Source organism: Ambystoma mexicanum, chromosome 4p (genome assembly GCF_040938575.1).
Source record: "Ambystoma mexicanum isolate Mex_15411 chromosome 4p, UKY_AmexF1_1, whole genome shotgun sequence".
In the NCBI taxonomy this organism is placed as follows: Eukaryota; Metazoa; Chordata; class Amphibia; order Caudata; family Ambystomatidae; genus Ambystoma; species Ambystoma mexicanum.
This window is the reverse complement of record NC_090927.1, coordinates 297433773-297457400: the sequence shown is the minus strand read 5'-3', so window position 1 is coordinate 297457400 and position 23628 is coordinate 297433773. Positions and strand designations below refer to the sequence as shown.

Sequence of the window (23628 nt, the reverse complement as noted above, 5' to 3'; positions counted from 1 at the left end):
CCCTTTGCGCCCTATTACGAGGTCCCTTTGCAGGTCCTGCTGTTTTACCAGACGGCCTTAGCGGGAGCCGCAAAGGGTCCAGGGAGCAAATAACGGTACCGCAAATTGCAGTACCGTTATTAGCACCTTCTCCATGGGGAATGGTATTTTCAATGGGGACTTAACGGTCCCGCAAAGGTCCGACTAGACCGGTAAGTCCCCATTGAATGAGGGCAGACTCTGTACCGTTATTGGAGGCAGCCATGGCGCTATTAGCACCATGGCTGCCTCCAATATCGCACTGAGGCCCAATTTGTCTTTCTGGAATTCTATACAATAATTGCTAGACTCATTAAAGGTTTATTTCAGGCACTCTTTAGGGGGCGAGTCACTGATTTAGTCAGTTCTTAAACGCCTCAACTCAGCCTTTCACCCTTCTAAGGTCGATAAATGAGTACCAACTCATGGTTGGGTGATATTGGGTGTATATTGTTTCTATATAAAGTGCTTAAGCGTAAGTGCTATATAATAACACATCGTTATCATTTGGTCATGGCCGTCTGCTTGCATTCAGTCATTTGGTAATATGGGCCTATACACACTGATCTTAACGATACATATTGCGATCCATTCTTGTATGACATGTACATCACATTATAGTGATATTGTAACCATATTTTTCGTAGTGTCCAATGCTATGTGATGCCACTTCCTGTTTTGTCAATGGCTGAAAGGTCATGTTCCATCAATTCCCGCGATATCACTTTGGTGCGGGGTCAAATTACATCACTTCCTGTCATGTCATCAGGGGGTCAAGGGCCGTGTGATGTCACTTCCGCTACCCCAGGCATTTTGGTGAAATTATGTTCCTGTCCACCCCCCTCACACTTGATGTGAGAGGAACGGACAAGGCCCTTCACTGTGCACCACAGTACTGAACTAGATACAAGTGCCTCTGGAGGCACTCACACTGCGGTGGCATTGCAGTACCTGGTCCCGCCACACAGCCTCAAAGGCATTAAGCGCAGATCTTCTAGCACTGACCTTTCTCCAGTCCCACAGTGACTACTACTAGGTGGGAAGCATGACCTTCCCACTGTCATTTCCTTCAGCCTTTCATTGGCTTTAGTCCCTTTTCTTTCTCTCTGCACACTTCATTCTTTACCTGCAATATGGCCACCTGTCTTCCACCCCACAACTCGCCACTCTTTCTAACCTAATGCCTCTCCGATCCCAAATGCCCTCCGGAGATCGGGGCTTGCAGCCAGGAGCAGGGAGACCAACATTCTGTTTGATCACCTGACCCCATCTGTCTGTAGACTCCTCAATGCTGATAAACGGGAATTTGAGACTATCAAAAAAGGTTTTTGCGTCCCTGGGAGCAGGAATTGGACCTAAATAGCTGAAGCTGGAGACAGTGGACATGCTCACTCTTGGCGCTAGTAAACTCCCAGGCACGGCTTTTGACTTGATTTGCTTGTTGAACTGGTACAATTGCAAGGTTTCCGTGAATGAGAATTTGAGATATTACCTGATGCTACCCAAATAATACATGGCTATCCTGAGCAGAGACATCCGTGAAGTGGTAAAATGGACTGCAAAAGTAAAAGGCATTATCTGACTAATAAGTCATGTAGAGTACATCAGGAGGTACCATGGAATGACTAAACCCATTGATCCATCAGCCGCACCCTGTTGGATATTTCAAAACACTACATGTGACCGAGCCATCCCTTTATGTTCCTGCCTGCGCTGGTGCAGAGAAGAGTGACAGGAGAGGGGATCTTAGTGCACATGGAGTATGCCCCAAAGGCATAGTGAAATGAGGGTGATATAGGGGCATCATGCCACAAAGAGAGGGGGAGCGGCAAATGAATCTCAGTGTAAATGGAGGGTGATGAGGGAAGCGGCATTCCACAAAGGGAACGTGAAATGAGGGAATCCTAGTAAACAGGGTGTGACGTAGGAGCAGCATGCCACGGACAGGGTGGCAGGAAAGTGAGTCTTAGTGCAAATGGAGAGGTTTATGGCAAGTGACATACCACTAGGGGAGAGTGAATGCCAGTAAATGGAGGGTGATGAGGGAAGCGGCATTCCACAAAGGGAACGTGAAATGAGGGAATCCTAGTAAACAGGGTGTGACGTAGGAGCAGCATGCCACGGACAGGGTGGCAGGAAAGTGAGTCTTAGTGCAAATGGAGAGGTTTATGGCAAGTGACATACCACTAGGGGAGAGTGACTGCCAGTAAATGGAGGGTGATGAGGGAAGCGGCATTCCACAAAGGGAACGTGAAATGAGCGAATCCTAGTAAACAGGGTGTGACGCAGGAGCAGCATGCCACAGACAGGGTGGCAGGAAAGTGAGTCTTAGTGCAAATGGAGAGGTTTATGGCAAGTGACATACCACTAGGGGAGAGTGAATGCCAGTAAATGGAGGGTGATGAGGGAAGCGGCATTCCACAAAGGGAACGTGAAATGAGCGAATCCTAGTAAACGGGGTGTGACGTAGGAGCAGCATGCCACGGACAGGGTGGCAGGAAAGGGAGTCTTAGTGCAAATGGAGAGGTTTATGGCAAGTGACATACCATTAGGGGAGAGTGAATGCCAGTAAATGGAGGGTGATGAGGGAAGCGGCATTCCACAAAGGGAACGTGAAATGAGGGAATCCTAGTAAACAGGGTGTGACGTAGGAGCAGCATGCCACGGACAGGGTGGCAGGAAAGTGAGTCTTAGTGCAAATGGAGAGGTTTATGGCAAGTGACATACCACTAGGGGAGAGTGACTGCCAGTAAATGGAGGGTGATGAGGGAAGCGGCATTCCACAAAGGGAACGTGAAATGAGCGAATCCTAGTAAACAGGGTGTGATGCAGGAGCAGCATGCCACAGACAGGGTGGCAGGAAAGTGAGTCTTAGTGCAAATGGAGAGGTTTATGGCAAGTGACATACCACTAGGGGAGAGTGAATGCCAGTAAATGGAGGGTGATGAGGGAAGCGGCATTCCACAAAGGGAACGTGAAATGAGCGAATCCTAGTAAACGGGGTGTGACGTAGGAGCAGCATGCCACGGACAGGGTGGCAGGAAAGGGAGTCTTAGTGCAAATGGAGAGTTTTATGGCAAGTGGCATACCACTAAGGGAGAGTGAATGCCAGTAAATGGAGGGTGATGAGGGACGCATCATGCGACAATGGGAATCCCATTAAATAGGACATGAGGTGGGAATCAGAATACCACAGATGGAGAGGTAGGAGAGTGAATAGACAATACATGGGGGCGTGGTATGGGTGTGGCAAGTCACACGTGAAGGGTAAAAGGGTGAATCCCAATAAGGTAGGGTGATAAGCGAGAGACATGCTCCAAAAGGGAGAGTGAATCGCAGTGATTGTAGGTGACATGGCACCGGCATGACACAAAGGCAGAATGAAATAAAAGTGATCGCAAGCAATGGATGCCACAAAGGAAGCGACTAAGCACCATGTACAGGGAACCGGATGCACACATGTAGAGTGACACGAGAGGAGGCTCGACAAGCGGAAGGGGCCATGGGAAGTGGCAAGCCTCAAATGCAGCGTGGACTGATACAGAAGTGTAGTGAAGATGCAATAACATGGGTTGTGGTGTGCACCACAATGGAGCATGGTACCACAGAGTGGCGAGACTTGCCAAAACGCACCAACGCTTAGTGACAGGTATCTCCTAACTGAAGCTGCCAACAGCACATCAAAGCTCTCTTGCTCTTTTCCTGCTCAGTGTGACTAGCAAACCCTGCCACCCTCTGCCCCTTTGCCTTGCAGATCCGCCAGAGTGCCCAGAGACCACGCAGGGGGCAACAGTGCGCGGTACAAGCACCTTTAACATAACATCACATGGGTTGGGAAGTAAATAGGGGGCAGAATAAGATTGTTAGCAACACCAGGGCTGTGGAACATGAACTCGGGTATGGACTAGGCCACTGCACGAATAGCCCCGTCCCAGAGATCTTGGTCATGGCGCCATGAGGTCTTTAGTTTGCCCTCACGAACCTATAGTTTTGTTGTATTGTTTACACTTTGGCAAATTATAATAACCAAACCTACATTACAAGGCGGCCCCTTCTTACTTTCTTTAGCAGGCAGAGGCTTTTGCTTGACCTGCTGCAATCCTATTTATTTATTTATGTGGGTTTTTACTTTCAGTCATATGGGGCGGATAAAAGGAAGAGGGAGCTCACCCACGGCAACACACCTAAAAAGCTGCTCTTGTGGTTCAGTGGCCTAATGCAATCCCTACAGTGACGCATGTTTAACCACGAGGGGTCGCAGGTCCAAATCCCATTGAGCCAATCAGCCCCCCCCCATCCTTCCAAGATCAATCCACCGAGTATCATGCGTTGGATTACTGTAAACGTCTGCTGAAATACTTTATGCAATATAGGGTTTTATTTAATGTTCAGGATTTATTTCTTTGCATTTGTTTTTTTATGTCATTTATAAGGGGAAATACATAACCGCGCCTACTTGAATGCTAAGAATGAACCCCGGACTTGAAGGGTTAATCACACCTGACATGGGATCATTTGAGAACTGTGCTTGGGGCGTGTCGGCAGCTGTACTGAATAGCTGCAGTTTCACTTCCAATGTGAAGGGGTTGTCTGGGAATTTGGGGCGATGACCCGCTCTCTGGATTCTCTCCAGGCTGTTATTGAAGTGCTGGAGACCCACAGGTATCATTTGACATATGGCTGCAGTTTATGAGACATATATAATAAACGTTTTGAGAGAAAGAAAGATAAGCCCTGAGTATTTACTGGGGAGGGAACGAGAACTGTGCGTCTTCGAATCCAGAAGCTAATTAGGACCAGGTTTGCAAAACATGGCTGCCTCCGTTCTCTGGACGCTCAGTCACCTCAGAGCCCGTCAACTGGAAACGCCTCCGAAATAATACCGGAAGTGGATTTGTTTACAAGAGGCCGTGGACACTTGTGGTGCCGTGAAGGCGTCAGTGCTTGAAATCCCACCAGCGAGGGAGCAGCAGAGGGGGCCAGGGGGTAGGAGCCGGGGTTAATGGCTTGGCTTCATTTATTAGCAAGGCACTGTGGGAAAGTCAGGTGGGCTGGGAGGAGAGCCAGGATGTTTGCTTAAAGATAAGCAAATGGATGCTATTAAAATGCGCTGCTGGCTAGGCACGGGCCTTCTGATTTTAGATATGGGGAAACTCTTAGTTGTTTGCTAGGAAAAGCTTTTTCTCTGTAAAGGGATAGTGGGCAAACATTACATTGCGTTTTACGAATTTCTATGACCAGGCCTGTTTTTTTCTGCCCAACTGTATGCAGACTTATTAACAGAGGCAATGTGTTATGTGAATCCCCAGCCGATTTACAAAAGTGTCTAATAAACAAGCACTGGCAATGCCAACAGTTTTAGGCTTTTGTGTAGGCGTGGGAAAGGCGCTTGTCGGGCACTATACTAGTGCTATTACCTGGCCATTTATGGTAGCATGTGCAAAATGGTGCAGTACCTTGGCATGTAATAGCAGTGCCGGGAAAATGCCTAATCCTTATACATAAACCAAAACTGTTGTCTTTGCCAATGCTTGTTTTTAACAGGACTTCAGTGAAGAACACATGGAGTGCTTGTAAATCGAGTGGCTGAAGGCAGACCTGGTTAAGAGTAGTGGGTTTACAACTCCAATGAAGTCATTAACTCTCAGAAGATTGCTTTGAAAAAACACTGTCAGGCACTTAGAGTACACAGTTTGATAGTAAGGTTTGTTTAAAGTAAGTTCAAAGATTTCCCATGAGTAGATGTTTTGCGTGGGGAGGGGGTAGGAATTGGGTGGGAATGGTCATAGGGATTAGCATGGCCAAAGGCAGTTGATGAGTTGGCAAATAACCCAACCACACACACTATGCTCCCCCAGCCCCCCACCCCCTCATGAGATTCCACCCTAGCTGAACTCTGAAGCAATAGTTGTGGCTTGTTGGTGTTGCAAGCGACACCTAATAGCCTAAACTGAAAACTTGGTTTGCCCAATTAAGGTATTCAGTATCATAAAATAACTTGCCTTTCTTTGAAAAAACTTGAGAAGCATGCTGCTGCTATAGTCAATGAACCACCAGCAGTATTTTCAAATGTTGTTATTCGTGAAAATGTCACCATACCTGTGAATCGTGTGACTATTAGAAATCAACCAATGGCAACTCAATTTCTTTCATGTAGTTATTACATAATGGGCCAGATTTGTAGTCTGGTCCAATAAGGCCAGCATGAGGTTCTTCTAATGTAATTTTGGCACAGGTGTTGTACCAATATGTGACCTGAACCCCTCAATGGCATTATACGAGTAGAAATAAGTTACCCAATATATATTTCCTCTCTATCGAAATGTACACAATGTCTTCAAGGGGGTTTGGTGGCATGATAATAACTAAATATCACCAACACATAGAGGATTATTGACCATGAGATAATATAAGAAAAACAGACTATTTTCCCCATGAAGAAGGCTTATTGCTTACTGCAACACAGACCTAGATAAATACAGAAACTAGCTTCCGACTATATGCCTTCCAGAACAGCAGCCTGCCGCTAACATCCTGACAAACAATGGGCATTCACAGAGCAAAAGCACAAACAGCTTCCTCTAGGTTTTAGGGCCATTCTCAGGAATGCTTTGAACAGCACTTTGAGAGTGGAATCCAACCTCCTGCGATTTAGAAAACTCTGGAACATGAAACCATCATTCAGGCATTTACCCAAGAACTAGCTTTTATGAGGCTATTCAGTGGGGAATACCGAAAGTGACTGGGGGGAGGGGTGTCTTTCACAGAAAGCCATCTGGTGAGAGCGGGATAGCCTGATGTTTTGGGATATTTTTCATAGTATAATGATGTAGATAATTCTGTTTCTGAAAGTGAGATCTGCTAATCAGATCTCACTTTCATAATGATTGATGCCAAAAATCATGATGCTCACATGTGCCTTGCTGTGACCGTCTCCTGACATCTGCTACAGCTGCCCAGTGGTGGCAGCAGGGCAGGGCCAAAGCTCACATGGGCATTCCTGAACACAGCTGCTGGAACAAAAAGTTCCATCTGACAGATTTGGCGTTTTAACTGGATGCACTGCTGGTTCAAAATATCATTATTCACAACAGTAACCTGGTGGCAGAATAATATCTAAATATAATCCATGTCTAGTTAGGATATGGTGGTTGCAGAGATTACACAATTATACAGCCACAACCATTGTGCGTCATAATAATATATTGTCCGTTTGGTGAGCAGTGACTCATTACTGTCAGGGCATGGTGTGTATTAGCTGTATGGCATGGGTGTACCATGAAAAACCATGTTGGGCTCAGGCCAAGAAGTCTCTTTCTCCTTTCCCTGGGAAAAGGAACTCTCCTTGGGATGTTCCCTGGGAACCAGTGATTTTGTTTTCCTTTTTTCTTTTATTTCCACATTTTCTCGCAGGAAAAGGGTTGGGCTTGCTGAAAATGTGTAATATGGGCCACTTTGAACATTATTTCCTGGGCCTCCTTTGGTTCCACCCCTCCATAAGATGACATGTAGTGCTATACAGATAGGATTGTTGAATGTTAGCATCTGCCACACTTAGAATTGTGAACATTAGCTTGCGCCACATCTAAACAGAACGGCAAACGTTAACAAGTGCCACACTTGGATAATATTGTAAATGTTAGCAGGCGCTACACTTAGAAGGAAGTATGAAGGCTAGCCATTGACACACTTAGATGGAATTGTCGATGTTAGTATGTGCTATACTTAGATGGAATTATGAAGATTACCAAGCGCAACACTTAAAGGATCTGAGAATGCTAGCGTGTTCCGCACTTAGATAGAACTGTGAACGTTAGCCTGTACCGCATCTAGATGGGATTGTGAAGGTTGGCGAGAGCCACACTTAGACGGAATTACGTAGGTCAGCAAGTGCTACACTTAGACATAACTGCGAATGTTAGCATGTTAAATGTCATATAACCCATTAACCAATATAAGCTCAAACTCTCTGCATACTTATCTCACTCAAAAAACTCACACAACCATCTCTCGCACAACAAGCTGCACGCACTTCACCACACAACAAATAAGCTGCACCAACAGCACCCGTGGACTGACACCGATCCAATACTCGCACCAAGGCTCAGCACCCGGTGTATACCGAGTTGAAGCTGCCAACAGTATACCACTCCTCTCACTATCCTACTCCCTCTTCATCTTACTAACCCATCCCACCTTCTCGTATACAGATCCGCCAGAGCACCTGGGGACCAATTCCGTTGGTGACGGTGCGCTATACAAGTACATTTAACTTAACATAAACTAACATAACATAACATATGAATACATAAACAAAATAGAAGACACATAGTGTGTAATTGTGTATGACTCCTTTCCGTTGATGTATTGGGTTAAACCAATAAAGAACATGGCAAAATGTAAAGAAAAAGATTTTTGTTTAGGCCTGACACTGGTTACAGAAATGGAATTCCAGTTAGTGATGTGATTACTGTACATTATGAAGGCTTTGTGGGTGTGGCATTCTGCTCTTTGTGAAATAGCTATCTTTATAATAATGAACATATCCGGGCTCTATCTAGCACCCCATGCTGGATCCCTTACACTTCTAAGCAATTTGATAATAATTGCTATTTTAACCCAAGTTGATGGTTCCCCAATGTATTGACCTTGGAAGGACAAAGGGCTGAAATGACCCTGCCAGCATGTCATCTCGTACCACGTCAGAGGCCAGCGATTAATGAAGGAGTCTGCAACTTGCAGCTCTCCAGGTCCTGCGGATCATGTGGAAGATGCCCACGGTCCCTCCTCATTGACCGTGTAATCAAGTGCGGGTGGGAGTTGTGGGCCAAAACGTGGAGAGTCAAAGGATGCAGACAAATGGGCTTTACGCACCCTGCACGGTGGGATACTTTATAAAGCAGAACAATGCTTTAAACATGAAAGGTTGCACCCGAATTCTTGTTTGTGGGCCTTTCTGTAGACCCTACCTGATGGATGTAGACCTGTCGTTCCAAAATAATCGTTTGGCCTGTTTTCAGATGTATAGGTCAAGTTTGGTAAACCTCAACTAAGGGAGATATAGAAGGGGAGGGTATAAGTGGGTCTAAGGGAGAGATAGAAGGGGAGGGTATAGGTGGGTCTAAGGCAGAGATAGAAGGGGAGGGTATCGGCGGGTCTAAGGCAGAGATAGAAGAGGAGGGTATAGGCAGAGATAGAAGGGGAGGGTATAGGTGGGTCTAAGGCAGAGATAGAAGGGGAGGGTATGGGCGGATCTAAGGGAGAGATAGAAGGGGAGGGTATAGGTGGGTTTAAGGCAGAGATGGAAGGGGAGGGTATCGGCAGGTCTAAGGCAGAGATAGAAGAGAAGGGTATAGGCAGAGATAGAAGGGGAGGGTATAGGTGGGTCTAAGGCAGAGATAGAAGGGGAGGGTATAGGCGGGTCTAAGGCAGAGATAGAAGGGGATGGTATAGGCGGGTCTAAGGCAGAGATAGAAGGGGAGGGTATAGGCGGGTCTAAGGGAGAGATAGAAGGGGGAGGGTATAGGTGGGGTTCTAGTACATTTTTATTCACCACTGATGCAGTTTCCTCTGGACTCGATTAATTATGTGTAACAAAAAAGGCTGAACGACCAATTTTTAAGTTAATTGGTGAGCCATGTTCATCCATTTTTTTGCTATTGACAACCATGTTTCATTTATGATTTTGACTATGGTTTGCCATTGACAACCATATATAGTAAAGGGCTGAGGGACAGACCAGGGGCAACCGTGGTGTCTTGTTGTCCATGATCCTACTGCTATTGCATCACCAAGGACCACTACAGACAACCACGGACAGGCTATGGCTAACCATGGCTGCATGGCACCAAGTAGAATCATGGTCTGTATAACAATGAATTGCCATGAATATTTGAATTGCCTGGCATGTTTGTTTACTCCTTGTTCATTTTATCAGTGGATTGTCAACAATGTATGGTTTGAAATTAAAACGATGTATAACCATGGATGATCATGGGTAGTAATAATCACCCCCACAAGACCACAGATCTGGGAAGTATTGCTAGTAGAAAAACCACCCCCTCAATGACATTTGCCTGTCCACAACAGTAAACTAGTCCATCCAGGCAAACTGCCACTGGGAAAGCAGACTTCATGCAAAAACATAGAAGACAGACCTTTCATTAGAGATCAGGAGATCAGGTTTTACATTAAAAAGATATGGCTGTGCAGCGCGGGTGCACACGATTGAAGGAACCTAACAATAGCTGAAGGATTATTATTGAATTGTATAGTAAAAATATTTCAACAGAGCTAAACTGAAATAACGATTTATATGTTCACTGTTAACAATTTTATACATATACTTATTTCTGTTGAATCGAGTAACAATTTAGCAAAGCATTGCGAGTATGCTCCGCCATGGGGAACAGGACATATGCAAGTCTCGATCCTGGTAGTAGAGGTCTCTGCTCTGCCCATTGCATACGATATCTGCAGCCTGTTCGTATATCGCACCCGTTGTGCTTTTAACATGATTTAGATTAACTAAATGTTTAGAGGGTGAAGGGAGAAGGAATCATTGGAGTTGGTCATATAGGCATTTGAATTTTACACCGGTGGAGTTTCAGAGGTGGGGTTCCTTTGTGGTGTTGCTGAAGAAGAGTAACAGGTATTTTTTGTTGCTTGAAATACAAACGTTCCTTCCAAACATCAACACCCCTTAAGACTCCATACTTATCAGCAAAATAAGGAGATGGGCAAAATCAAAGATGCATGTCCATGGATCAGGGACCCCAACCGTGCTCAAATCACTATGAACGTACCAAGGCTGACCACATGCGACAATGGACCATTTGGATTGCCTCTTTGGGTATTCACCTGTTACATGGACAGTACATGGATAGAGAACATGGATGTAGTTGCCCTGATTCATGGACAGACCATGGAGAAAAAAAAATACTGGGATAGTCAGAACAATGACGACCATGTATAAATGGACAACTTTATCCATGATATCATAGACAACTGAAGGACGGGGCAGAATATATCTAGATGTCACAGGTTGCCAAAAGGCTCTAGTTTAGTGCCTTTTGAAATGTTTTCATATCGTTGGCTCATATTTCTATCTCCCCTTTGAACGCATCTCTGAGCAAAGTCTTGCTACATATGCCCTCATCTACTACCTACTCTCAACCATTTCTTCACAGACCCAGAGGCGTAGACAGAGTAGGGCCTGAGCGGGCAAGGCCCACCCAGAACCTTTTAATGCCCACTCAGCAGCGCTGTGTGGGTATTTACAGAGGTCAATGTCTGTGCGGTGGGCCCAACTACATTAGCTTCAAGCCCCACTTCTTAGACAATCCTTGCTACGCCTATGCGTACTACTTGAATCTCTCCCAGCTAATGTCACTGTCGTTATATTGGGTGACCTCAACCTGACCAACTTGACCAAAGGTGGACCCCACTCTCTGACAACTCTCTGCTCAACTTACATAACCTTCCTACCCACACCTATAACAACTCAGTAGTCCTTATGTTCCAAGCCTCCTCTCTTGACCCCCATGCTCCCTCTGACAATGCCTTGGCCTTAGACAACTCACTCATCTACTTCACCATCTCTGTTCCCCTTCACTCTCGCTCCTCCTCACTCATCTATCTATCCTCAGAAGAAAATTCAAACCTGATTCCGTGTTCTCCTATCTTGACCAAGGCAGAACCTCCTTGCAAGCACTATGTACCCCACCTACACTATCCAACTCGTATTTACGGAATTCTATACTCCACTGTCTACCCCCTTTGACTATCACTATTCTGCCTTCTCTTTCAACCCCTCCTGCCCTGGCCCACAAATATGGTCTAGCCATCCATCAAACAGCAGAGTTATACTATGCAACTCCTTTTACACCATGGGTTCAAAGCTTGCTCCACGCTCTCTTCTCTCCCTTGTTCTCTTAACCTCATATAATGACTCACTCCTTGCCCTCACTACTGCTCTGATCTCTGTAAAATCTTCCTACTACATTGACCTTGTATCTCCCTTGCGCTCACACCGTCACATATATAACAGGGCATCATTGAGTCAACACTACACCATGTTTACTTGTAGTGTGGAGTGGATTGGCCCAGAGGAAGACAATAGGATTTTGTTTTAAACTAGTGGAAGCACCATAAATCATGCTGTAGTGTCGATTCAATGATGCCCTGTTATATATATATATGTCATATCAAATATATGTATTTTAACATCCTGCAACTTTTTGCGCACTAGCCTTTGGATTAGCTGTGTACACATGGTGTGGGTGTGTTCCATCTGGTGATTGCACCTACACCACTATGGTTATAAGCATCCTGTGTTCAGTTTTTAATGTATAGCACTGGCAGATGGTTGTAATGTTTCTATGATGTCTCATATTTTATGTGGCTTGTTGTTTATGTATCAATAACTAACTATAATGTTTGTGATTGGTTATATTATTATGAATTAATTACATTCTTGCTGTTTTTGCACATTTCGTCCTGACACCTTTGAAATATGAGGAATTTGGTTCCCCTTAGGTAGTGAGATTGAAAGTGAGGCAGTAGATATTGCTGATCTATGAAGAGTCTGTGTTGATTATAGTTTATGGTCCAAAGATGTCATCTTGAGTTTTGGGTGACATTAGATAACCACTCAGCCTTTAGACTCCTAGTTTGTCACTCCACCCAAACCTTCTGACGGAAGTTTGACATAATAGCAAATATTTTGTTTTATATTTGTAAACACTGTTTGCAGAGTAAATGTAGAACATGATTTTGAAGATAATGGCTACCTTTTTTCTATTTCCTCCAGAAAATCCAGAACGAGCTGCTCTGTACTTTGTATCCGGTGTGTGCTTTGGGCTTATTTTGACATTGGTGGCTCTGGTGCTGCGGATATCATGCTACACCGACTGCAAGCGTTCCAATGTGAAGAAGAGCCCAAGGAAACAAGAGACCAACAGTGACAGCAGCGACAGCGACGACAACTCGGACACCACTTCGGACATGTCGGCCAGGCGGCATCGGCGCTTTGAGAGGACTTTAAACATGAACGTGTTCACGTCGGCTGAGGAGCTGGAGAGGGCTCAGAGGCTGGAGGAGAGGGAGCGCATCATCCGAGAGATCTGGATGAATGGCCAGCCAGATATCCCTGGGACTAGAAGCCTCAATCGCTATTACTAGTGCTGCGGTGTGATGTGCAGCCCATCCAATCACCTACTGCCAGGTAGGAAGGCCAAGGACCTTTCGGTGGCTACAGAGCAATATTGCTGGTTGGTAGAGGGAATAACTTGCTTTCTTCACTCTTCTAACTGTTCTCTCAGTGAAGGTTACTCAAGGAGCATTGTTACACGCAAGGTATACTTACCTTTCCGTTCATCTAGCAGTGTTGATGGAAGAGCCAAGGAAATGATGCCTGACTGTTTTACCACCGATTTGAATCCATGGCATAAGAGCGTAAGGGAGCAAAGTATCCCTTTGAGTACTCTTTCTCAAGTTGTGGTGCAGAGATGAAAATATACCGACAAAACTGTCTTCAAAACCTGATATATACCGTAGGCACCAATGGTGTTTACCTAAAATGGCCGCCAAGTGATTTTCTTGGAGAATGAAGAATTGAACTGTGGATCTGCGTGAGGAATGGTTTGGAGCAGGGAGAAAGCTAAAGACTTTGAAGAGGCTTTAAACAGACATCTGTGGGATAATGTTACTGCTAGAAGAAAGGCAACACTGATATGACAAAAAAAGAGGAAGATGACGGAGTGTGCCGGGCATCAGGAGCCGGGTGATCAAGCGGCGCGATCTGACTTTATGGGAACTGGAGATTCTTCCATCGTGATATCACCTGGGCCCTGAGACGGGATCAATTCTATTTTATTATTTAACACTGTTACTCTTACTTCAATGGCAGCATTTATTTACTGACACCTCAGGGATGAAATCCTATTGTGTTCGTGTACGTTTTTGGACAGTGAAAAGACGGTGTTATAGGAGATGTGTCAGAGATCTGTAAAATGATAACCTCAAAGAGGTTGTTTTTTTCTAAAGATATGAAAATATATATATATATTTTTTGAAGACGCTGCACAGTAGTGTGCCTTATTCTTTTTTCTGTTTTTGTTTGTTTGTTCAAATGTGGTTACCCCATGGATAGTAATGCACAATGTTTTATATATTTTATTAAAAAAGTTTGTGTAATTCAGCGAGTAAAATGGATATTGATTGAGACCAAAAATGATGCTCACAAGTAATAAACGTATGTTTTGCATATGACTTGTATCCTCACGCCAACTAACACACAGATTATTACTGCTCCAAAAAACTTGGAAAAACAGGTAAAGTATTTCTGTTCTAGAGGCGGTTTGGAGCCACTGCACTGTGTTTCATTTGTTTTGTTCATTGAAGGAAGATGCTTCCAGTCCTATATAGTTGGCTCACCTCAAAAGTATACAAATGTTTAATATTTCACATGATTTGAAACTAAACTGAATTAATCATAAGCACCTACGAGCTAGGGTTTAAGAACTTTGAGAGATATTTGATGTTGCTAGGATAGTAGGTTACTGCAACAAGCATGGGCGCAACACCTGCTCATACAGAACAGTATTTTGTTGTCAATCTAATAAACCTCTCGGTTTTGCTTTTTAAGTACGGTTACCATATGAATCCATAACACTGTGGGCACCATTTGTATAGAACTGGGGTTTCATCTTTCAATCAAATGCATTGTGGGATCTGTAGTCTTGGTTTGTTTACATCGAATGTAATCACATGAGTACACTTCATTGTGAAAGGGTAAGGCCAGGATTGTTAGCATGGTGCTATATAGTCCTCTGATAACCCTAGATTCAGTCCATCGTATGTTCTGTTGGTTGTTCGTGTAGTGCTTTAAACCACTGTCAGGCTTTTCGAGAGTTCTGAGGGCGAAGAGATAGAATTGGCAATTTGGAAGAAGCAGCGTGAAGAGAAAATAAAATGTTATGTTGGTTAATTGAATATTACCTTACTCCACTGATTGGGCGTCATTACAACTCAGGCGTTAAGGGTTAACGCCACCGTTAACCCTCAACGCCTGATTCTGATTTTAACGCCTGCTTTTAGCAGGCGTTAAAATCCATGGCGCTAACCTGCCATGGTGCTAATTACGCCGCCGTAACTTACGGCGGCGTAATTAGCGCCTTCCCCACTCCCATTATGCCCTATGGGGCAAAAATGGGAATGGGGAAGGGAAAATGGGAAATGGGGATTTACCGCCCCACTCACCTTGGAATGGGGCGGTAAATCCGCCATCCACCATGGTGGAAACGGAATTTACACCATGGTGGTAAAGTTGGTGCACTTAGCACCAAGGTTGTAATGAGGCCCATTGTCTTTTTCCAAGTCGCTAAAGGTGAAGAGAATGGTGGAGTAGTAGGGGAGGGGATGAGAAGCCCAAGGAGTCAGTCTGATGAGCTATCGGATGCAGACCATCCGTAAAATTGCAGCCCTTTATTGAAGGGTGGAGAAGTAGTAAAAGTGCTACACGGAAACACACACATGTGAGATTGTGGAATCTATTGTCGCCAAAGGATGTAGTTTCCTGTTATGAGTATCACTGTTTGCCAATCAGATCCGTGCTGCCTTATGCCCCTTTGGATGCTGGTCTATTTCGTGCCTACTGATGGAACTCATAGGGCAAGCTTGTATGATGTTTCAGCAGTCACCTGACCACGTAATAATCTTTGTTATGGTTATGAGCACCACAGGCTAATAAATACCCTGTTATTCCTCCTGTTACACCATTGGCCAATAGTGTCCCAGTGTAAGTTAATTTTAGGAATTGGTGGCCCCCATTGTCAAAGACTTAGTTTCAATCCTTGCCCTCATCTCTCTGAGATCTTTAACCTGTCGCTCTCTGTTGGACTTCACTGTGCCTCCTTCAAATCTGTAGCTGTCTTACCCCTTTTAAAAAGACATCCTTTGCTGACAAAAAATGTCCCAGCAAATTTTTGAACAATTCCCCTCCTTTCCCATTATTTAAAGGTTATTGGGCAGGTGGTCTGAAACCAGATCAGTAATGGCTTTGGAGATCAACTTCAACCTGATTTTCCTAGTAAGTATTCCACCGTGACTGCACTCACGTATGTCTCCAACTTCCTCTCGGATTCTTACGACTCTAATCGCCACCCTTTTGCTTAGCAAACTGGACTGCTGCTTGAGCCTATTCGCTGGTGTATGCAGTGTTTTGAGCATTGAAAACAAACATTGTTGGCTAAACAATATTTTATTTCAGCCACTATCCAGCATTTTCCTCATGTATTCTAGGAGTGGAGTTTGTTTATTTAATTGCAACAGTGCTAAAATGGGTTGGGAAGGGTGTTCAGTGTGTGAAAACAAATATCATTTACACAACTGTTTTATTTCAGTGGTGAAAACACATAGATTCATTTGGTGGCCATACTCTCTACTCCTTCGTCCCTTAAAGACCTCAACTTTGCTACCTGCACTCTCTACAAACTACCCAGATCCTACCTCCACGCCTGCCTGTCAACAACCTGCTGGTTGGCTCTCCATCTACAATTGCTCTCCTTTCAATTTCCTCCTCCTAGTCTACTAAGATATCAACTATTTTTTTCTTTACTACCTGTCTCATTGTTATTCACAATCTCGTTCCCACTGGTCCTCCTGCACACTGAACCTCACTTTCCCATGACCTCTCTGTGATGCCTCTCTTTTCTGCTCTTTCTCCCTACTCACCCCACTCCACTTTTAAATTTTGGAAATTCTCATTGTCAGTAAAAACAAAAAACTAGCCTAATCATATCAGTAAACGAATACAAGTGGTCCGGACGTATGGTGTCATCAGTGAGATCATCAATGACATTTGTGATGTCATCCTTCATATCCTGGGTGTTAGTCTTAGCAGTGCACGGTGGTGGCATGACTTATGGTTGCTTAACTTACCATAACTGGCGAATTTCTGAGGTTTTTCGGTTTTACTTGTAACCATAACGTCCTTTTAACAACGTTTTTTCAGTAAATTTCATAGGTGTTTACCAGTGCACCCTAAATTTCCTACAATTTACTAATATCATACTTACCCCAATATAGCAAAATTTCTGTCCAATTGACAAAGTTTCACCTTAAAACTCTGCCATTCCACACCTTCTAGCATAATTTTTAACCCTTCTATACACTTTTGCAACTTTTTCTGTGTTCGTCGATGTCCACAAACGTCTGACTTCATTGCTTGCAGACTTTCCGGACAGTGTCACGTGACCACGCGCGCTGCCTGGTGGGTCCGCGAATGTGTCTGCAGTTTGCAATGGGTCCGTGCTTCGCAAACCTGCTGATATAGGAACTTTCAAGCTCATAGTTTACCCCTGCACAGCTCCTACACCTATTCTTAGTCATTATCCATTAACCATCTAGCACAGTGTGCATACCTGGAAGAATATTAGCAAAACTGCTATTTATCTGAACAATGGCATCAGCTATTACCATCCCTCCTCCCCAAGCGCCACCCCACCACCAACTGGAGCACCTACACAACAAAAAAAGCGTAGTACTTCCAAGACAATGTAGAGGACCAAGAAGATGAGATACAGGGAGTGCCTACCTTTAGCACTCCGGGAGAATTTTGAGTGTGACAGTTCTTTACCACTGTTAGGATTGTACCAAAGGCTAAAGCTATCAAAGTAAAATGCACTGAGCGTTATACTCAGTTGCAGACTACCTGGACAGTACTCCTATGGGACCACATCCATGTGCCGCCACACCAAATCCAACAACCGCAATGCTCTCAGAAAGGGTGTTCCTTTCTTAGCAAGTAGTAGGCTGTCTTCCTCCACCTCATCTACTTCAACCCATAATGTAACCACATAGCATACATCTGTGGGACGCAAAGTCCCACCAGCTACCTTGCAAGTGATAAAAGGGACTGTTGATACATATCTTTCGAAGACAACAGTACTCTGTATATCCTGCAACACACCACTTTGCAGGGGGGAGCAATTTAGAAGTGCTTTTGAAGCTGTAATCAAGGAGTATGAGAAACACTGCCCCTACCTTCAACATCTTCCCCTGTCCACCTGCCGCTCCATATTAGTAGTTGTTGCCTCTTCCCTCATTTCGCTCCCCACCTTAATTTTTTATCTCTCCTGCAAAACATAATTAAAAAAAATATTCCTTTAGGAACCACCTTTCACAGTTAAAACATAGAACTAAGAAAATATTCTTATAGACTCCCATCTACTTTACATTACTCAATAAAGTAGATAGACTCAATAAGATCCTCCAACATTTCCATTAGCATTTTGTGTTATGCTAATGGGAATAATGTGGCGTTCATCCCCCAGTTCCAGGGGCTGGACCAGGGGATAATGGCCCGGCAGCCCAAGTTATCGGCCCAAGCGAAGCGAGAGCTGATAATCAGGGCTCTGGGCTGTTATCCCCCGTTCCAGCCCCTGCAATGGGGGATGAAGGCCATAAGCAGCCCGGGTTGCCAAAACAGTAACCAGGGATGCAACAAAAAAAAGGATTTTCCTTCCTACAGTGGGACGCATGTGGCATACCGCTATAGAAAGGAAAATCCTTTTCCAGGATGGCCACCATGGAAAGGAAAGACGGGGCTCCGTACGGATGCCCTCTTCTCTTTCCATGGCGGTGTGAGAAACCTGAGGATATTCTCCCAGGTAGAGCCCATGAATCCCTTATACAGGTGTCCAGGGAAAGGCTGATACTCTCCTACCCCAACTCCTAGGGATGGACGTGCGAGGGAGGATCATTGGGATTAGGGAACCCAGGGTTATGCTCAGGGGGAATACCCCAAGTGAGACGCAGTATTACACTGGGGAAGAAGGCAAGGAGAACGAAGTCCCTGAGGCTTTTATAGGCTGTTCCCAATCAGCCTCCCTTCCACCCAATGAATCTCCCTTACCAAAATGAAAATCCAACAACCCCTCTGCATCTGCTAAACCTTTTAGGAACCCAAACCCAGTTGCATTGGGAAACTACATCTCCTAGAATCCCTATGTTCCTGTTGGCTACCTGAGTAGTCCCAGTCATTGTTCTCCCCGTCCCTCTGATTATTTTCCAAACACCCAGTCTGCTTTTATAAAACACTACAGCCCCCACAATCCCCCCTATTCATTTCACAGCAATAATCCTGGTTATTCCCTCGACAGACCTCCAAACTATTATTTTACAGATTTTTCCAATTCATTCTACAAAGAGTACAATTCTCCAGATTCTCACCCTTCTGAGTTTACCAACCCTCCTAGGATGGGGGTTAATGAAATAGGAGACAGAAAGAATCTGCATAGGAATGCAAGGGCTATACCTCCCTATTTATTTATTTATTACATTTATATAGCACACCTAGCCCTTTGGCATCTGGGCTTATGTGAGCCCACCTTGCTGTCCCAATTTTGAGGCCAGACAAAACCAGGCAATAAACCTTGATTACACACATCTGGGGATAAAAGGCAGGGCACGAAAGCACACGGCGAGCAAGGCAAAAAACCTGAAGAAGCAGCAGTTCTGAGATGGTAGTTTAATACGAGAAGAAAGACGGCATGACCGGAAAGGGTTGCAAGGAGAGAATTGCTCTTGCCTTTTCAGAGGAAGAGAAACGTTACTTTCACGAGCCCTCGAGGATAAGAAACATAAGATCGGGAATTAAAGCTGAAGAAAGTTGCATTGTATCTCAAAGGTACCAGGGGCTTTCCCGCATCGACAGCCGAGGCGTGGAGGAACGATTGCCGCTGTGGTACTGTCCATGGCTCCAACAACAAAGCCACTCTAGTAAAGTCAGCACAGCCGGTGAGTCGGGGAGACTGATAGCAGAGTGAGTGAACTTTTGAAACCAAAGTAGATGCCATACAGAGTGGTCCGGCACCACGTCGGTGCTCATTCGAAGGAATCTGAAAGGTATCCAACTGAGAGTGTAAATCTGTAAACTGTGAAATTTAAGTGGTCCTGCAATGGGTCAAGCCAAACCCTGTGCACATTCGAAAGTCTACGATAGCAAATAAGAAATATTGGTCGGAGCCCGGCTGAGGGAGACTAATTGTGAAAAGGGGATCTGGGCCCGACTGAGGGGGATCCGGTGTTATCCAGGAGTCACCCGAGAAAAAAATGCGGTACAAAATGGGACCTGAGCCCGGCTGTGGGGGATCCAGGGTGAAGAGAGAATCGTCCGACGTGAATACTTGGAAAGGAACCTTTTGGTTTGTTTGATACATCAGGCCCTCTGCATCAGGAGACTTTTGATAACTTGAGAGACTTGGGCATAGAAGGCCCTGATGCTTGTAACGCCGAAGAAGCCCAAGAGTGTGCTATGCTCGAGTGAACCGTCTTTTCCCGTGCTGAAAACGTGGGGAAGAGAAGCCAACGGCCTGAACATCCTGACTTTTCATTTTGTTTACACTTATTTCTTTTCCATGAACCACCCCTCACACTAGTTTGTAAATTAGCGGTAAGGATTGGGAATAGGTTTTTTAGTATAGGCCCTTTTTTTTACAAGACTCCTCTGGGCCTGCATTCTTATTTTTTGATGGTCGTAGCTTGCTCTCATCTTAGATTTAGGTTTAGATAGGCGTTTATCACACCCTCGATAAGGTTCAATAAACACCCTTGAACTGTGGTCACTTGTGTCTGTCTTACATTGATACCATGCCTTTCTTACAGTGGCTTGCAGGTGGCGAAGAGAAAGAGCGAATGCGGCAGCAGCACCCGCTGCCGCCAAAATAAGGTAAGAAAGGGGTCGGGGGGGTGATGATAAAAATGGGACAGAGTGTGGGGTGGAATATTGTGGTGGAGAAAGCTGGCCATCATGCGGATTGGAACGCAGGCTTGTACTGGTGGTTCAAGCATGCGTTCCTAGCCACCTGATTGGCTGGCACCCCCACCCAGGGTGCTAATGGATAATTGTATACTAGAGAAAAATATAAAAGGACAGAAACAATTTTCTGTCTCAAATACTTTTCTATAGCATAAAATAAGGACCATAATCGATGAACCTTTATAACTATCCACGGTCTTCACGGTCCCTTTTCCAGGCCATTGATGATTAAAAGACACCATGGCACATGGCAGTCCTTCTACCCTTTTTAATTTTTATATTTGAAACACTCCCTCAATGCCTGCTTTCAAACAGTCACACATTCATCCACCAATCACTTCCAAAAACTGTACATATAATTCTATGACCATACTCGCCCCTCCTCTCCCCTTCTGATCTTTTCTCTCTCTGCACCGTGCACCTGGCCTACCCTCTGTCTTCCGGGCCCAGGTACTTGCTCACCCTGCCACCCACCCACACTGCCTCCGGCCAATCCCTGCACTGGGGTCTGTATCTGTAACCATACAGCCCGCCCCCTTTTTCCCTGTCTGCTGCCTCAACCCAGCACTTGCTGGCTGCACTATCACTATTTGTTGCCTTTATTATTTATTTATTTTATTATTTATCTTTTTTTCCTTCGCTCCGCACTTTCCACTTCTCCCCCCTTCGATGCACTTTTCCCCTTTCCTTCTTCCATGCACTTGCGCGTTCTCAATGTCACTGGGCCTAATAAGATCGCTGTTTTTTGTACTCCCTTGTTCCCCTCCCTTGCCTTGTCGCGCTCTAAAACACATGTGTACAAGCATGATACAAATAAAATATCATATCATATACTAAGCTTCCGCACACTAACTGCCACTTAACAATCTTGTACAATTATTTTGCCTCTGCATTTCCCTTACTTATACAAAACATTTTTACACACTGCACCTATAAATGCACATATCCATTGTGCAGTGAGAGAAGTACATAAATAGAAGGGGCAGTACAATGGGCAAGTGCTCATGAGAACCCAGGTGGGAAATGCAAAGGTGGGACGCCACTGGCTAACTACTGGAGCAGAGGAGTTCCAAGGGTGGGATGCCTCTTAACCGTGACATCCCTTTAACGTTTTCTTGGTCAATTTAATAGGTTTTTATAAGTCAAAATGGTTTATGGTGTTACATCACTGCATATAAATTATTCATAATTCCTCTTTTCATATATATGAAAGAACTATAAACTTCCTTTTAAGAAACATATTTTTGCAACACATACTTATGTCTGTTGTTATCAGCAGCGTATGCTGGGGATGGAAATCATCGTTCAATTGCTTACAGCATAAGGCTCCACCATGACCCCAGCCACACCAAACCACCCCTATTATTCACTGCACCTACCCTGCATCCTACCTCAGTGACCACTATACCCTAATAATGTAACCAATGGCCAGTGCTTACGACTTGCAGCCATGGCCAGTCTCCAAATCCATAGGGCATAGACTTCGGCCATGCCACATTCCCCAGTAAGCAAATCAGAGTACACATTTGCGTTTGCCGAGGGCCAGATCCACTACCCACACACCAAATGTATATCACAAGTTTTTCTACTTACAGTCTTACACTTTTGAAAAATAAAGCGCAAGGCATTTCTCCAAAAACATGCTTTCAGATCCTTGTTGATGCTCATTGTGCAGGTTAGTTGTAATCTAGACCACCACTTCGGGCTGTAACCGCAAGCAGTATATTTTTTCCCATTCAAACCTACCACTTCGGCCATGCCACATGCCCCAATAACCAAATTACAGTACACATTTATCCTTGCTAACGGCCAGACCCTTTGCCCAGACACCAATGTTATATCACTGTGTTGTGTACTTACATTTTACACTTCTGAAAAAATAAAACACAGGACATATTTGCAAAACCATGCTTTCAAGTTCTTGCTGACCCTCCTCGTGCATATTGCTGCAATCCCATCCAGCACTTCAACCTGTACCCACAAGCACATTTTATTTTCTCCATTCAAACCTATACCAATTTCAAAAAAACTTTACCACATAGCCGGTCCCTGGTGGCCATACCCACTTTAACCCCATTGCTGGTCCCTCGTGGCCATGGGCAGTAGTCTGATTGTCCAGGGAATGGCCCATACCTACATTATGACACTTTTCAAAAAATAAAACCCAGACACATTGGCAAAACCATGCTTTCAAATCCTTGCCAATGCTCCTTACAAGAGTTTGCTGCAAATCCGCCCATGTTTTATTTTTTCAAAATGTCGTACATACAATAGTCATATAACTCAACCCCCACTTGAAAAAATCCAATCCATTCAGACTTTGCTCAATCATTCACAGTTGGGTCTATAATCTTTCTGAAAACCTTCGTCCACATTTGTCAAATGGCAACAAAGTTATAAGCCATCTAAAAATGTTGAGACCCCCCCTAATGTTGCCCCCTCTTGACAAAATCCATATCTAGGTCTACAATCTTTTTGCAAACTGATGTGCAAATATGTCAATGGCACCACATTTATAAGCCTTTACAATATTTTGCCCCACCCCCCAACATCCCCACTATAATTTTGTTCCCTCTTGACAAAACAGCACCACATTTGCAGTACCATTCAGAGTCAGGTCTAGAGTGAAATTCCAAAACTTCATGCAGTTTCATTGAGTGGCGCCAAAGTAATAAGCCATCCAAAAACTGATTTTCACCAACCCTGTAATGCACAAATAAGCATAGATGTCCCCGAACATCTCAGATGTTCGCGAACATCACAGGACTGACCCGGACTGTTGGCGGACA

The 23628-nt window shown here is 44.6% G+C and overlaps 1 protein-coding gene across 2 annotated transcripts in view; it reads left to right on the top strand.

Annotated features, from left to right (window-relative positions):
• Positions 1–14214, top strand: part of EVA1A (eva-1 homolog A, regulator of programmed cell death) — a 1077479-nt gene extending 1063265 nt beyond the window's left edge. For both annotated transcript variants that reach the window (XM_069605847.1, XM_069605845.1), the window contains exon 8: positions 12830–14214. In XM_069605847.1, coding sequence (XP_069461948.1) covers positions 12830–13200 — 371 coding nt within the window. In that variant the 3' untranslated portion in view covers positions 13201–14214. The remainder of the gene's footprint in view (positions 1–12829) is intronic.
• Positions 14215–23628: the final 9414 nt, after the last annotated feature.